Source organism: Ammospiza nelsoni, chromosome 16 (assembly GCF_027579445.1).
Source record: "Ammospiza nelsoni isolate bAmmNel1 chromosome 16, bAmmNel1.pri, whole genome shotgun sequence".
NCBI classification, from domain to species: Eukaryota; Metazoa; Chordata; class Aves; order Passeriformes; family Passerellidae; genus Ammospiza; species Ammospiza nelsoni.
In genome coordinates this window covers 3,769,739-3,786,372 of record NC_080648.1, presented here as the reverse complement: position 1 = coordinate 3,786,372, position 16,634 = coordinate 3,769,739, and the positions used below count along the sequence as shown (strand labels likewise).

Below are 16,634 nucleotides of genomic sequence, written 5' to 3'. Positions count from 1 at the left end.
CTCTCATGCAACCTCTCCTCTGCAGGGAACACAGCTCTCACCTACGCCTGTGCCGGGGGCTTTGTGGACGTGGTGAAGGTGCTACTGAAAGCTGGTGCTAACATAGAAGACCACAATGAGAATGGACATACCCCCCTGATGGAAGCAGCCAGCGCAGGGCATGTGGAGGTTGCAAGAGTATTGCTGGAATATGGTGCAGGAATCAACACTCACTCCAACGAGTTCAAAGAAAGTGCACTTACACTCGCATGCTATAAAGGTATTGTCTCTTGCCTTGCTTTGTAGTTTTGTTTAAATTTGTTTGCTTGGATTTATCTGACTAAAACTTTCAAAATTAATACTTTTAATGTCTTCCTAAGAGTTTTGTAAAACTGGATTTTGGTTTTAAGCTAAACCAAACTAAACGTTCCTCTGTGGTGTCATTGTATTAATTCTGCATTTGTGTCCAGATGTGGTGGACACGTTTGACATGTTGCAGATGAAATTTTTAACTGGCTGTGTCCAAACTTGTGCCTTGACAAACCACCATTCTCTCCTCCTACCTACTACCACATTCCCTATTTCATTCCCAGTTCCCTCACCAACTGTCTGTGAAGACTGAAAACATCTCTGTTGGTTTTTCAGAAAATGCAGAGTTGGAATGTGTGTTTCTGTAATATCTGATGGGGAGACAATGCCTCCATTATTACAGGATTCTTTTCTTTCAGTGTAATTTGGGAGAATGCTGTGAATTCTTAAGTGTGATGAACTTTTAGGGACTTTTGACATAATTTCTTTTGCTATTTAAAGCTTCTATATAAAGTAACAGTGCAGTGGTAATCCACTGTGCTTCTATGGTTTGCTCTCCAACCATTGTTTTTCTACAAATAGAAAAGAAGGATGTGGATTATTGTCATGGTATCTTTAGGCTTTGCCTCTGTGGCTAAGATTGAGGATACACACTATGTATAACTATCTGAGGACTTGCATCTGGATTTGTCATGGACTTCCTACAGCATGTGGTAGTTCCTTACAGGCAAATGCCAGTAATACCCCTGAATGTGTTGGAGGGTCATTCCTGTTTTTTTCAACCCAGAACCTGATTGAGTCATGGAATGTAAAACCTTGAATCACAGAGATGTCCTGTATTATCTTTGACAAGATGGTTGATTGTTTTCTTGTCAGTTTATGTAAGACTCAGTTTTCCCACAGAGAAGAATGCTCATCAAGAGGTTAAAAACTTAGAAGGGACAATTTCTAAGATGACAGAAACTGTAATAGAGTTTAAATCAAGTTTTGGTAAAGCTCAGTAGAAGCTTTTAAAAACAACGTCCGATAATATGATATAATGTGTGTATCTTAGCTCTCAGAAATATGTCTGTGAGTGTTATTAAAAAGCTTAAAGTTAAGTTCAGACCTACATGGACCCATCCCTAAAAGATAATTCCCCCAGTTGTATGCTGCCTTGGAACTCTTAAATGATCTGTCACTGTACAGTTTCATAGGGAATAAGCACAGTTTTGTAGCTTTTACTCACAAGGAAAGGTTCTTGTGTAAACTTGAATTAGACAGGTCTGTCTCCATCTCACAGCTGAGCAGTATCTTTGGGAAAGGCTTTCTAAAGGCTGCTGACTCATTTGCATTGGTATTTTTTAAGGAGTACTTTAAAAAGCTGTTTGCCAATGGTAACTTGTGAAGATTCTAACAGCAAACTGTGAAAATCTGAATTATTTCATTAGATGTATTGTCTGTACTACTAAAAGTTGATGATGTGGAATGCTTATTTATTTTATCTGTTTCATTTGAAGGCCATTTAGATATGGTTCGTTTTTTGCTTGAAGCTGGAGCTGATCAAGAGCACAAAACTGATGAGATGCACACGGCGCTGATGGAGGCCTGCATGGTAAATACCTTTGTTTGTGCTGCTCCCTTCTCAGGGAGAGAGGAATGCAAGAGGTGATAAAGTAGAGTGAGCCTTGGATAACAAGCTGTTTGGGGACTGCAAGTGAATTTGTGTGTTGTTATTGTAAAAAAAGTGCTTACTGCAGCTCCCACCAGCTTCTCGGTCTAACTGCTCACAAAGGAAAAATACTCTAATTTTTGGGGGGATGATGTGGTGTTTTAAATGCTCTCTGTGTGAAGTTTAGGGTGACTAATCTGCAGTGCAGTGATGTAGTACAAATCACTAGTTTGGGGTTTTGTTTTGGGTTTTTTTTTTAGTGTGTTTTCCACCTCTGTTTTTATAAATAAGGTCTCTCAGTGTGTCGTGGAATGAGCCTTCCAAAAGTGCACTGAGCTGGATGATTCATGCATTACAATTGTCTGTTCATCACTGCCAGAAGTGTTTTGCATGGAGAGATGACTTGCTCTCTTCTAGGTTTCTGTAAATGAGATTGTGAGGTTTTTCTTTTGACCTACCATTTTATTTTGAAAAATAATGTAGTTCTTAGTTCTCTAGCAACTGTCCATATGATTTCAATGCAGGCATTGAGGAAAAATTTCCCTATCCAAGAGCATCATCTTAATAAAGAGTGTGCTATTGTGTCAAAGCATTTCTGTATAGATCTTGGATGACCTTTTCTCTCTTCTTCAATCTGGGGGGCTTCTTTGAAGAAAGAACAGGGGCCTTGTTTCCATAGGAGGCACAGCAAAAAGAGGGAAACAGATTTTTCTCCCAGTAGCCTGTACTCCTTGCAAGATAGGCTGCAGTGTTCCTCCAGTGTGCTGAGAGCTGGAGGATCAAGTGTTCTTTCAGTGCAGTTGTGAGGTGATGATGCAAGAGACCAAGGTCAGGGTGTAGCTGGGGAGCTGTGTCCAAGTCCTCCATAGTGAGCTGGTAATTGAATCCTTGAATAGCCTTCCCTGCAGGAGAGCCTGGTGCCAGTAAGGAATTTAGAAGGGCAGTGGGTGCATGCTGTCACCTAAAGGAGATTGCACCACAACTGCAGACTAAAGGTTAATCAGCCCCACTGTTCTCTTTAGGTTGGGGTTTTTTTTGTTTGCTTTTTCTTGGTTTCCTGGTGAAACAATCCAAGGACTGGCTTAATTTGGAGGCTGTGAAACAGCTCACTTGGGAGACAGAGTTGTGAGGTTTGCCTGTATATTTTCAGCTCTTTAGTGTTTCAGACTAGGTGTTCTGACATTACAGAGTGTGTATTGACATTTGAAAGCAGCAGAAAGGAAGATGAGCCTTTGAAGTCCCAACTCCATAACAAGGAATTTGTGTTTTGTTATCATTCAGCTGCACCCTTGCACAAGGGAGCTGTTTCACCAAATTGTTGTGACTGTTCCCAGTCTTCATCTCTTTCCATCTAAGGAATGCAGCAGGTACAGGTTGCTGAGATGTCTGGTCTCTGATCACCAGTTCTTTTGTAAGTGCCTCAGAGTTTGTTTTGGTCAGAACAGTGCCACACTTGGGGTAATGCCTCTAATGAGGTGGCTGTTGGCTTTTAGGTTTCTCAACCTCTGAGAACAACAGCCTGTGTTTAATGTGCACCCCTTATTGCTGTCCATCTCAGGTTACCTACAACCTGCTTCATGGTCAGCTTAAGCTTTCCTCTTCTGCCAGTGTTGTGGCTCTCTACCAAACTACACCTTTGGTCAAATTCAGATTTTAGGTACTTGGTCTATTACAAGTAGCTGAGAGGTTTAACAGTACTTTCTTGAGAAGTTGGCAGATACATCTATGTGCTTTGATTGGTAAGGACTCAGACTGCTCTGACAATCCTAATTCTCTTGCTCTATGACTTCATCCTTGGGCATTTTTCAGTCACCTTTAAGAGTTTTTCCAAGTCCTCTCTCCTCCTGTTATCTGCATTACTGTTACCCACTTCAGTTTCTCTTGCAGGTATCTTTCCCAGGGTCTAGAAGTTGCCAGCTGGGGCTTTTTTGGTTTTTTGTTTGTAGAAGTCATGAATCAACTACTACTACAAATAATAAGAAAATATTTTTTTCTGTTGCTTGTTTTGAGGTTTAGCCATGGAGTGGGTTTATTACTTATGGCTCTTGTTTGCTGTGTCTAGTATGTTGTGTCCCAAAGATTGTGCTGCAAGTTAAGTTTTGTGCCATAATTCTTTTTCCCTCAAGAAATAGAGCTAGATATATGTTGGTCTTTCTTTTTACCTCATGCATTTAAACCTGCTTAGATATAGGTGGAAATCTCAATGTTGATTAGGTCCAAGTATTACCATTAAACTATGATAAATAAAAAAGCCCTGTCTTTGTAGGATCATTTTCAGGCCTGGTGCAATAGTGGTTGCAACACAGCATGAGGTGACTCCAGTTGTGACTCCTGGTTGCCCTTTCTTGCAGGACGGGCACGTGGAGGTGGCACGGCTGCTGTTGGACAGCGGTGCCCAGGTGAACATGCCCGCGGATTCCTTCGAGTCCCCGCTCACTCTGGCTGCCTGTGGCGGGCACGTGGAGCTGGCAGCGCTTCTGATCGAGCGAGGAGCCAACCTGGAGGAGGTCAACGATGAGGGTTACACACCTCTGATGGAAGCTGCCCGGGAAGGCCACGAAGAGATGGTGGCCTTGCTGCTGGCACAAGGTGAGATCCCGTGGCCATGGAAGCTCAGAAGGACACCGTGTGATCCATGTCCTGTGCACATTGCTCTGATACTGCTGTACCCACAGAGCAGAGCTCAAACACCCAAACTGCTGTGGGGGTGATGAGCATTCACCTCCCCAGCCAGTGTCAGTAATGGCTGTTTTGTTTCCCAGGGGCAAATATTAACGCACAGACAGAGGAAACGCAGGAGACAGCCCTGACCCTGGCCTGCTGTGGAGGCTTCTCTGAAGTTGCTGACTTCCTTATTAAGGCAGGAGCTGATATAGAGCTTGGTTGCTCAACACCTTTGATGGAAGCTGCTCAAGAGGGTCATCTTGAACTGGTGAAATACTTGCTGGCAGCAGGTATGTGTTCAGAGCAAGTGATTAAGCCCACAGATACTATGGACTTGATGTGTTTTGTATGATTTGGAGCATCCCTGGGCTTTTGATAGTGGCAGTGTTCTAACAGGAAACAGTATCCTCTGATAGTTTAGCAAGAAGGAAAAAGCATGTTGCACCTCAGTATTGCTTGATACTGGTAACAGAGGAAAGTGCCTCCTGGAGCAGGTGATCCTGTTCCATATCTAGAAAGCATCCACATTCATTAGAAACACTGTTTTCAGCTATCTGCATCTAGGACAGAATTTTAATACAGATGATGCTTGGTTTTGCTTGCTACTCCAGCTTTGACCAAGCCTGGTTATCTGCATTCAGTCTCCCTGAATAACCAGTTCTTTAGGAATGGTGTGCTGGGAAGTAGTGTGCAAGACAGATTCTGGAATGTGCTAAATTTCTGTGATGAATGAGCTTTACTGCTGCATTACACAGTAGTCAAAATTAAATCTTGCTGGAGTTTGGGCTATGCTATGATCAATGATCATCTTTCAGTTTATAAACTTGGTAGAGTCTAAAGTGTTCTGCTTAAAATAATAAAGAAAAAGGAGCTGTATTTGGGATATCTTCCTTGTTGTGGAAGGTGATTTATTTGTATGCTCTAAGAATAAGCATAAAATTGGCTGGATTTGTAATTTTAGAAAGTGAAGCTCCCTGCACATCGAGGGACAGTAACAACTGTGCCACTTGGTGCAGTGACACCAGCATGTGACACCTGTCACCAGCTCCCTTGGAACGCTCACTGCCTGCACTTCACTGCTGATAGTGTAGAAGGTTGATTAAGGACCCTTGTTTTGGCATCAGGGAGTCTCTAATTATACCTCACACCTTAAAAATAAGAAAATGGCTAATCACATTGGCATTTCTTTTTTCTAAGAATAATGTGTTATGTATCAAGAGACATGTAGTTTTCAGAGAGCTGGTGTATATGAAATTAGACAAATAATTTCAAAAAAAGGATTTTAAAGCAAGTGATTTTAAAGAGCAGGAAAGAAGGGAGATTTGTGGAAGTGTATGGGTTTGTTGTATTAATACTAATTCAGTGATGTGCATTTTGTCTGGTCTCCCTTGGCATACAGCTCTGAGTCAAATGGACAGTTTGCAAAACTGTCTGGATTCCCTTTTACTTGATGTAACAACTGAAATCCTTGCTGTAGAGGGACTGTAAGAATAAGCAAGCACATAAGTTTAACTGCTTGGATTGTCAGTCATGCTTTTTCCAAGCCTTACCCCCTCTCCTTGGAGTGTTTTCACTATGAGAGCAATTTTTGCCATGAGAGCAGTGCTCTTAGACTGCGGAGGCTGTTGGTCAGTAGGATATAGCTGCTGTCAGAGATTTTTGTGTTTATCTGATGTGAAATACTTGATAAGGACACATCCAATATGAAAAAACTGTTGTGTTTGTAGGAGCCAATGTTCATGCCACTACAGCAACAGGAGATACAGCTTTGACCTACGCCTGTGAAAATGGACACACAGATGTGGCAGATGTGTTGCTTCAGGCTGGTGCTGATCTGGTAAGGCTTCTCCTGCATTTGTGGGCAAAGTGCTTTGGTTTCAAACTGTAAGGCCAAGCCTGTGTGCTTAGAGAACAGAGTGATGAGCTTAGGAATAAAGATTCGTATATGGCTCTGTAAAGAGGGATGAAAGAAGTTTTTATTAGAGCTGCATATTCTGTTTGGTATACAAAATAAAAGTTCTTATGGGTAATCTGCTCTGAATTTAAAATGTTTAGTAGTAGGAACTCCTGCTTCTGTTTGTCAGTGTTGGTCTCTGAACATTTTTAGTCTCTTAACTTGTGCATACTACTACACAAAGCCCCAAACAAAGCAATGTCTTCTAAATGATCAGCATAATCTGATCTCTTTACTTTGTTCTAACTCTTGGGTTTAGCACATTGCTTTCCCCATTTTTATTTTCTGTAATGTAAACCAAGTTGTTGGGAGACCCAAAATTGCCTCTTCATCAGCTACAGAGATAGAACATTTGACTTATAATTAGTGAAAACAATTGATACTTTACTCTTCCAAAGGTGTTTAGGAGCCTTATGTCAAGCAGGAAAAATTGTTATTTTGCTTGCCTAGGAGGATTACTCTCCTTTCCCCCCCCCCCCCCCTCTGCTATGTACTCACTGCTCTGTGTTTTATTTTGCTTGGGGGGTGGGTTGGGGTTTTGTGTTAATATTCTGAAATTTTTGTTCCTTCTAAAAGACTGAGAAAGCCAGGAAAATTTCTCACTGAACCTGCTAAATCAGCATGCTAATGAAGTTGCTTAAATTTCAGTTGTTTATGAAGTTTTCAGGTTTTATTTAGAAATATAAATAAACTAATGCTGTAATTTGGAATAATATTTACAGTATTCTTTGAGACTTTACTTTTTTTAGGGCTTATTAATTCTTCTGGAGTAATGTCAATAATGTTCTGCTTAACTTATTCTTATCAGGGAGGAAAATCATATTTTTGGGGGGGTTATGGGATTTTAGCAGGGTTATTGAATGGGGACGATCTTGGAAAGTTCTCTTCAACCCAGATCATTCTGTAATTATTTTATGAAAAGTGATTCTAGTCCCCATAGAGTTTTGTCAGAATTGGGGGTGACCATTACCACCACATTCAGCACAAACTGGTGTTGTTCTGGTGAGCGCAAACAGAAACTGATGCTTCTCAGGGACTCATCCTCTGGCCTAGATATCAAATATGTCATTCAGTTCAGGAACCAGTGGAGATCTTGAGAGCTCTGCCACATTCATTAAGCAATATGGCTTTGTAAGCACCAGGAGAATTTTAAAAAATGATGGCTGGGATGAACTTTCCTGAGTTAAGGGTTAATTTTTCCTTAAAGCTCTGCAGTGACAAGTAGTGCTAGAAATGAGCAATGTTAGAGTGCTCATCTGTCTGCTGGAGAACTGCTCAATCCTTTCAATTCCATGGATTTGTCTCCCTATAACTAATGGTTCATGAAGTCTGGCATGTTAACAATTCTTCTGTGCTTTTCTGATGCCCTTCTTCAAGGGATCTTTTCCATGTCCTTACAGAGTTAGCCTGTCAAAATCTGTAGCAAAACTAGCTGGCAGGCCTGCACCTTTTCTTGTTAATGTATGCATTTTGAAATCAACTTGCATTTGCCAAATGTATGAATGACTGAATCTGAGGCACATCTGAAGCCTTCAGCCTGTGATCCCATCTGTGCCATAGTTACATTCTAGTTCCCCCATCCCCTCCAGGAGCAGAGACTTCCAGGGTCTTAGCTTGAGCTGCTACCACTGGATCAAATGTAAATTTTACTTGTTTGCAACTTTTATGGGGAAGAATAGCTAGTTTAGATTTTGTGATCTATGTCAGTAAAGGTTTGGAGATTGGAACTCTGAAATACAGATTGATAAAAGCATTTTTTGAAAGCAGAAATATAGTTTAGTAACTTCAGGAAAAAATATCCAGCATTTCAGTAAAACATCTATTTACCAATGTGGCAAGAATTGTTTAATGTCAAAGGTGAAAAGACAATCTTTCCTAGAAGATTTTTTTTCTTTCCTATTTCTTCTTAATGTCTTTCCCAGCAGTTAACCTTCATCTCAAGGACTGTGTAAGGTAAGATGTGGAGGTGCATAAATGTTCCCACAAGAATCAGGTTAGGGACTGTAAATCTCACAATGAGCATTGGTGATATTTAATGAGAGGTGATATCCTGCTTTTAAGCTGCTTACCTTTCAATAAAATAAAAGGACCATTCTGAATGCCTGTTCCCTCTTGATGTAGAGTCACACCTGGATTAAAGGAAATTCTGGTGTCTCTTTTGAAGGCTGCTCTGCTCCTGACAAGGTGGTTGCATCTTTGAATGTTTCAGTGTAGCTGCAGACAAAAGAGAGATATTCTTTTTTGGGCAATGAGATCATCTCAGCTTTTCTCAGCTGGGAAATACTGAAGATAGTTTTAAATTGGGATTTTTTTATCCCAGTTTAACCTGGATCCTCTTGCAGCTGTGCTACACAGGAGTGATGGAATTCACCTTTCTCCTACAAGGTTTATGGGAGCTTTTATGCAGAATTGAAGAGATAGAAGATAACCCATGAGGACAGCTTCATCCTTGTATTTTTCTCATTTTACACTGTCAAGGTCTCCCTAAACCTCTTCAGTACTTGTTAAGATTCCACATCTTGCTTTGCTTGGAAGACTAAAACTGGCTGCCTGGCATCCACGTAATTCTAATTGTAAAAAACCCCAGCATGCCAGACTACCTCTTAATTCTTCTCCTATGACACAATGCTTTTGCAGACATGTTCCTGTCATGGCAGGGATCATTGTTTTGCCTTCAGGTGATAGCATCCCTCACACTAATGTGACTCCTAAATTAAAAACTCCCTTTCCTTGATGTGTGTGACAGACTGTGGGTTTATGCATTGTGGATGAGACACCATTTAAACATCTGCAAAAGCAGCCAGTCTTCTGGAATTTGAATTCACAACTCTGGGGGTTGCTGTGTTGCTGTTACAGTGAGGAATCTGAGGTGCTGTTATGTTTTTCCCTACTGGTTTTTGAACCATCAGGGGAAGGTCAGGGATTTGTGACTCTTTTAGACTTGGCCCTTAGTCTTGTGTAGATAAAGCATGGTAGGACAAGTGAAGCTCATTTTTGTAGTCAACACTTTCTGGTTGTTGCACTCTCTGGATGGTGCAAAATACAATGAAATTCTTTGTTTTGCCAGTAGTGAACAAAAATCCATCTTGTCTGTAACAAAGGTGCTGTGTCTGACCTTTGTGCTCTCTTTGTAGATCTGACTGGCTCATGGTAGGAGTCTGAACTCATGAGAACTTCATTGCTTGGTCTTACCATTGTTCTTGCCTGCCTCATGCCAACAAACCAGTTTTCAGCTGGTGGATCTCATCCAGTTTAAGTTCATGTTCCAGGTTTTCATGACCGGGAACCTTTGTTTGTAGGGCAAGAGCTGTGAGCTCTTCTTTCTCCTTCTGCAGGACAAGCAGGAGGACTTTAAGATGACAGTTTTGGAGGGCATAGAGCCAGGCAGGCATCAGGTGAGGTTGGCCTTTGATGCTTGTAAGCTGCAGCCTCAGGATGCATGCTAAGGACGAGGCATCAATCTCTTCAAAGATTTAGACACTCCCTGTGCAGACTAGATGGGGCTTGTTCTTGTTCTGTATTTTCCCTCCTGCTGGATTTTCTACAACTGGTTTTAAAAAACAATATTCCAACCTTCCCAAATACAAGAGGTTATCTCATTGAGAGGTTATCTCATCTCTTAAATCTCCTCTAAGTTCTTCCATTTTTAGGTGTTTACTTTAAACTAGAGGCCTAGTTGAGTTTTCAGGAAGGTTATTTGGGGCAGGTAGGTTGGTGACTGCTGGAATGAGTTCAGTCTTGAAAATCAGCAATGTTAGGGATTGTAACTTTTTGCAACAAAAGCTTTCTCTAAATCATTTTGTTCAGAATAATAATTAGATTTCTGTTAAATATTCACTGTTGTCATGGATGAGGGAGGCTTGTTAAAGAACTGAAAAGCTGGAGCTTTACTTTGAAAATACAGATTTTCTTATTGAACATTTAAATAACATGCATCATTGAGAAAAAATCAAAGAACTATCCTAGTGATTAATATAACCATGAATATTTGTGAACCAAGAATTGTATGTGGGGAAAGCCCTTATGTAGCTGATCTTGGCCTTGTCTAAACCAGAGAACTCAAAAGGAAGAATTAAAAAACACCAATCATTGTCATAAGATGCTCCTGATGACTCTGCTCTGCTCTTGGAAGTATTGATTTGTCCAGAAAGGAAATAATTATTGCTGACAGGAATCTCATCTCCTTCTTGAGTCCCAGTGGAAAAGGTGCAGACTAAATCCTGCCTGATTTGGGTAGTGCTCTCACTTTCCCCTCCCTTCCTATCTGTTTCCCAAAGCCACAGAAAATTCTCCCAGGGTGTTTTTCTATCCCAGCAGAATTAGCAGGAGGACACATCACCAGGGGTTTAGAGAATGGCTTTCCAGATGTGGCAGAGGTGTTCTCCTTTCTTCCTCTTCCTGATTGTACTAATTCCCACATTCCTCAGGGCTGCAGCAGTGACAGGAGGGGTTGCTGTGGTGAGCCCTAGAGGCAAGGGGATTGTGTTTGGAGACAATTTACTGGGTCTGGATATTGCAAAATAAACATCAGTGTGCACTTCATATAAATAAAAGGGAAAAGCACGTTGTAAAGGTAATGGAGACACTTCGAGACAACTTTCATTTTCTCTGTCCTGATTTTAATTATCTAATGCAGCTGAAAAAGAGATAGATATAGATATATATCCATAGATAGAATCTTTGAAATTCATGTTTATTCTAGGTAAAAAAGACCGGATGTGAGGAGACAAAGGCACTGCACTGTCTCAGCCTCTTATTTTGGCATGTCCTAGATGTCTTCCCTTAAAGCTTGACTTGATGCTGTTTGACAGCCATTATTAGGGCTATAGAGAATGCTGAAGTCAGAATGAATTTAATCTTAAAATAAAACATGTGTTTCTATCTTCCAATGTGAAAAATACCATCAGAATGCCATAAGTTTTGAAGATCTACAGCAGGTGGGCACCCAAATGGTTGTATTTGGCTGGACTGATGGTGTGCTTGGTGCTGCAAGGATTGGAAGTGTGTAGTAGTTGAGGATCAAGTTCTGCCTGCTTGGGGAAGTGACAGTTGGTTAAACTGGGCAGAATCCCTGCACTGCATTTCAATGAGGAACCTCCTGGCGTCCGTGTTGGAGACTTCCAACAGTGAAGTCTGTTAGGAAGGCAGAATGTTGCAAATAATTATTCCTAACTGCCAGTTATCTGCTACATCTCAGTGCAATACAGGATGCTTTTCACTACCTTGAATATAGCTAAGGTGGCCTAAAATAAATTTTGCATCTTGCCATCAGTAAGGATTTCGAGCTGGGTGTTAAATAGTTCAGCAGCAGTGCCCAGGTCCTGCTCAGAGCAGGGTTGTGGTTAGGAATTCTTTGCACCCACAGCTGATGGAACCAGGGGTTTGCTGTGCTTCAGGCACACAGCAGCTTCTGGCTTTTTAGGATCTCTTGGCAGTGGCTGAGGAAGGAAAAACTATGCCAAATACCAGAGTAAGCATCAGGACTTAAGGGCACGCCACTAATTCTTACAATCATAGGGCCACATGTTAACATAATTACCTTTACATGTCCTGCAAATGTTTCTGCCATGCAGACAGTCCAGAAGCAGGTATTTATTGACATCTAAGCAGTCATTGCCCTGCAAGGAGAATCTATTAATTTTTTTTCTTAAAAGTGACATCAGTAGTAAGTCTGTAAGGTTTTCTGTGCCTGTGTGTGCTGGTGTGTTTTACTGCTGAGTGAGCAAAGAAATCAGAGCTCTAATGTGGAATTTAGCCATGTGTTAAAGCAGTGGTGGACAGTAACACAGAGCTCTTGTGAAGGCTGAGGAGCAGAGCAGGGGCAGGAGAGGGGCAATGGAACCTCTTAGAGTGAAGGATGGACTTGGATTGGGGGCCAGTCTCCAACAGAAGATCCAGTCAAGAAGTTTCTTCTTCAAGCGTATGAACAGGAAACTAACTTAACATGCAGCTTGCAACTAGAGCAAGCCATATGTCAAAGGACATATGCAGAGTTTTCAGGAATACAGAAACTATGAAAGAAGGAATTGAGTTGTTCTGTCAAATCTCTTCTTGTCTGACTGTGTTTGCAAGTAGCCATGTCACCCCCTGTCAGTACTAAATGTTAACTTTCACTATCAGGTATACATGGAATTACAAAGTAAAGAGTGAATTTAGAGCTTGGATTCACAGATATCTGATTAAAAACCACACATTTCTATTATTGATCAGACTGAATGTTTTTTAAATAGGATAATATTGAATATAGAGAGCACATGCAAACACTCCCAGGAAGATTATGTTCTCTCCCCTTGTTCTTTGGGAGGGTTGATACCATTGCTCAGCATTCTTTGTGGTATTGATCATGTCTACATAGCAGGCACATTGTCTAGTTCTGTAGCTGCTCTAATACAGTTGTATTCAACCACATCTTTCCAGTATTCAGACTTTTTAAATTAGAAAATTGTTCTTGATGCTCATTCCCTTTTTGTTGGTTTGTGTCATCCTTTTCTCAGCTTTCTGCTTTATTCTCCAATCCTCTTAGAGACTTTTGTGAGCTGCAGTGATTTGTCTCATTTTTATTCCTGGTCCTCTTCAGTATGTTTTTTAAATGTTGTGTGCACTCAAGGCATTATTGCAGTTTTGAGGTCTGGCAGCACATGGCAGCTCTCTGAACTGTGGCATTGCAGTTCATAGTTATTGTGAACTTCCTGATATTGGGTGACATTTGTGTTAAATCTTCCACCTTTTCTGTGGAGGAAGCAAAGTCTTATTCTTCTCATGTTTGTTACACATTTGAGCACTAAAATAAAAAGGGGGTTGTAAGGTTTGATTCCAGTATGGATGTGGTCCTAATCCTTTTTAACAGTGTGATTTAGTATTTGAGGTAACATGAAAATTGACACCAGTCAGTTTACATTTATTACAGGCTGCTTGTGAGAGAGATCTGCTCAGATGGGTAATTCTGGTCCCATCACAAGATACTTCAGAAGCTGAAACAATGGTACAATTTTTGCCCATTTATACATATTTTATTTCTTCTCTAGGAGCACGAATCTGAAGGTGGGAGAACCCCACTCATGAAGGCTGCACGAGCTGGTCACTTATGCACCGTGCAATTCCTTATTAGCAAAGGTAAATGCTAGTTTGCATAACTAATTAAAAACTTTAAATGCCACTTTATAATGCTACATGTTTCTGGCCTGTATTTAAAATTATTCTGGTTATATGTATATGAGCATTTGTCAATCCCCTAAGGGTTTTTTGAATTTCATGTGGTTCATGATAGAATGAATTGGAAAATATTTTTCTAGTTACTGTTCTTACTCTGTTATATAGATTAGAGTTGAAGTACAGCAGATATTTTCAGTTTCTTAAAGAAAGGATTTCCTCCTTCAGAAAAGCACATCAAGTACTGTCTGAAACAGTAGCAACTGCACCACATAGTGATTGCTGCTCAGAGAGAACATTTGGAATTGTGCTTCTTACACCATGTGTTCCCTCACTTAACACTTACAAGCCCACTGTTGCTGTTGCAACTGCCTTGTCTTTACAAGGTGAGGAGGAGGATGTGTGGAAGCCAATCAGTTAGTCAAAATCCCTTGTGCTCTTTCCCTAGAAGTGTGTAGGAAGTAATTGGATTACAAGAGTAAAGTTGATCTCTGTTCTACAGAATACTGCACTTGTTGATACTTTCTTTTAGAAAGAATTTCTTTGTGTTTAATTCTAAGCTCTTCTCTTACTAGGTGCCAATGTGAACAGGGCTACAGCCAACAATGATCACACAGTGGTGTCCTTGGCCTGTGCTGGAGGTCACCTGGCCGTGGTTGAGCTTCTCCTGGCTCACGGGGCAGATCCAACTCATCGGCTCAAGGTATTCACTGGCAGCTCTCCTGTCCAGAGGTTCTCAAAGAGCCACCTGGCTGATTTATCAAGTAGTAAATTTAAGTAATAGAATTATTACATGGGGAGCAAAACTCATCTTCTGGCTTTTTGTTTCCAAAATCTCACTTCAGGATGGATCAACAATGCTCATTGAAGCTGCCAAGGGAGGACACACAAATGTTGTTTCTTACCTGCTGGATTACCCAAACAATGTTCTGTCGGTTCCTGCAGCAGACTTGTCCCAGCTCACACCTCCATCTCAGGATCAGTCTCAGGTAAGGCACAAGGAGTCTTTTTTAAACAGCACCATTAGTGTTGGGAAGAAACACTTGCATAGTCATTAATTTCAAAATTAATGTAGACAGTGGAAGAAATTTTAAAAACCCTGCACACATGAGAATGATAGAGAGTGAGAGAATTGGTCACTTCTACTTGCAGAGACCTGAAGAACACATGAGCTTTATTCCCTTTTGCTCCTGGACAGGATAGTCCCAAACCTAGGATTTCAAAAGGATGTTGTTTCTTTCCTGCATTTGCTTGGTATTTTGGTTGAAGAGTTCTAAAGCCTTGTGGTAGTACCCCTCTGTCCAGGTTCAGGACACCTTCACATGGTATTAATGATTCTGTTTGTTGTATAAAAGAAAATAGATTGTGTATATTCAGAATTCTGCAGTCTGAAGAGGCAGCTCCAGGGGAGTTTTAGCTGATTAAAAGCCTAAAGGAGTTCACAGTTTTCCAGCCAACACAGCCTGGGATCTTGCACAGAGTAGCACAGTTAACTTTGACATACTGTCCCCAGTAAAAAAGCAAGGATCAGGTCGTACTAAGAAGTAGCACAGAATACACAGTTTGGGGAGAGTGAGCAGAGTATGCTGCAGTTCTGAGCCTGTGTATTAACCCTTGAAGAGCTGCTCTGGCAGGTGTTTGTACCTGAGTGTGTCTGTGCCTCTGTTTGAAGGTTCCCCGTGTCCCGGTGCATACGCTTGCCATGGTTGTACCTCCCCAGGAGCCTGACAGGACCCCTCAAGAGAACTCCCCACCTCTCCTGGGAGTGGTGAAAGGTCAGTATGCAGCCACTCAGAGAATATATGTGGTTTGGAAATGGATAGACTGGGGATCATTTTATTAGAGCTTATGCATAGTGTAGTCCATTCCATCAGTTCTTGAACACCTCTAATGAATTATAACTTAACCCTATTTTATATAGTTCATAGTTTTTTCCTTATTTTCTTGCATTCTACGGTATAGCAACACTGATTGTTCTAACCTTATTGTGCTTACTCTAATTTATTAGAATTACACTTATTCAATTTTTTTGTGGAAGAAAATGCTTGTGCTAACTGCCCTAGTGCAGACAGATAAAACAGCTAATGTACTCCAGGTGTGGTGTTCACTTTTGAATATTGTACATTGGTCTTCTAGAATAGTTGCAGCTATTATCCATGAACTTGATGCACCAACTTTTTTCTGTTCCATCAGTAGCAATGTAAACATGTTGACACTATAAAGTACCAGTGCAGATCTACTTACAGGAGAGTTTTTGTTTTATTAGTAATAGTTCTCTTGTGAGTAATCCTAACATCAGAGGTTTTGCTTTGAACATGGTCAAACTGATTGGTTAAAACTCCTTGTAGTTATTAAATTGCAATTAGGGAGTTTGTTTCCAGCTGTGGATTCTGTAAGAAAATCTTCACATCTGCTAAATCAGCTCAGAAAGAGAAGCAGATTCTCAAGTGCAAAGTTACAAACTGCAGCTCCTAATGATCTACGGTTTTGGATGGGGATCTTAAGCATTACAGTGTCCAAAGCTCTGTTAGCTAGATCTGCTGAAATCCTTTGTTTGAGGAAGCACCAAGCACTTCCAGAGCAAACAAACAGAAACCCCTTGGGGGCACAAATAAAGAGAGAAAAACATTATGTACCTGCTGGTGTCTGAGTGTGCAGCTGTGCCCCTCTCTATGCATTTGCCATGTGTGTGACCTCTCAGATGCACTTGGTATTTCATTTCCTAGGATGTGCAACACTTGGTATTTTGGATTTCAGAAAAATGAATACCAGACAAATAAAGAGAATATACAACTTCTGGTTCAAATAACCCTCCAAAAAACTGTATACCAGCATGTGGACCCTTCCAGTTCAATGCCTGTTAGCACTGTGGAGTGGGAGTGTTCTGGGAGCATTTTGTGGTGCTTGGGAATCAGTAAGGGATTAGTT

General features: G+C 40.9%; 1 protein-coding gene across 9 annotated transcripts in view; it reads left to right on the top strand.

Annotated features, from left to right (window-relative positions):
- Positions 1-16,634, top strand: part of ANKHD1 (ankyrin repeat and KH domain containing 1) — a 100,975-nt gene that overhangs the window by 40,606 nt on the left and 43,735 nt on the right. For all 9 annotated transcript variants that reach the window (XM_059483804.1, XM_059483803.1, XM_059483802.1 and 6 more), the window contains exons 6-14: positions 26-259; positions 1,788-1,882; positions 4,291-4,528; positions 4,702-4,893; positions 6,331-6,440; positions 13,583-13,670; positions 14,282-14,409; positions 14,552-14,695; positions 15,379-15,481. In XM_059483804.1, the coding sequence (XP_059339787.1) occupies positions 26-259; positions 1,788-1,882; positions 4,291-4,528; positions 4,702-4,893; positions 6,331-6,440; positions 13,583-13,670; positions 14,282-14,409; positions 14,552-14,695; positions 15,379-15,481 (1,332 nt within the window). The remainder of the gene's footprint in view (positions 1-25; positions 260-1,787; positions 1,883-4,290; positions 4,529-4,701; positions 4,894-6,330; positions 6,441-13,582; positions 13,671-14,281; positions 14,410-14,551; positions 14,696-15,378; positions 15,482-16,634) is intronic.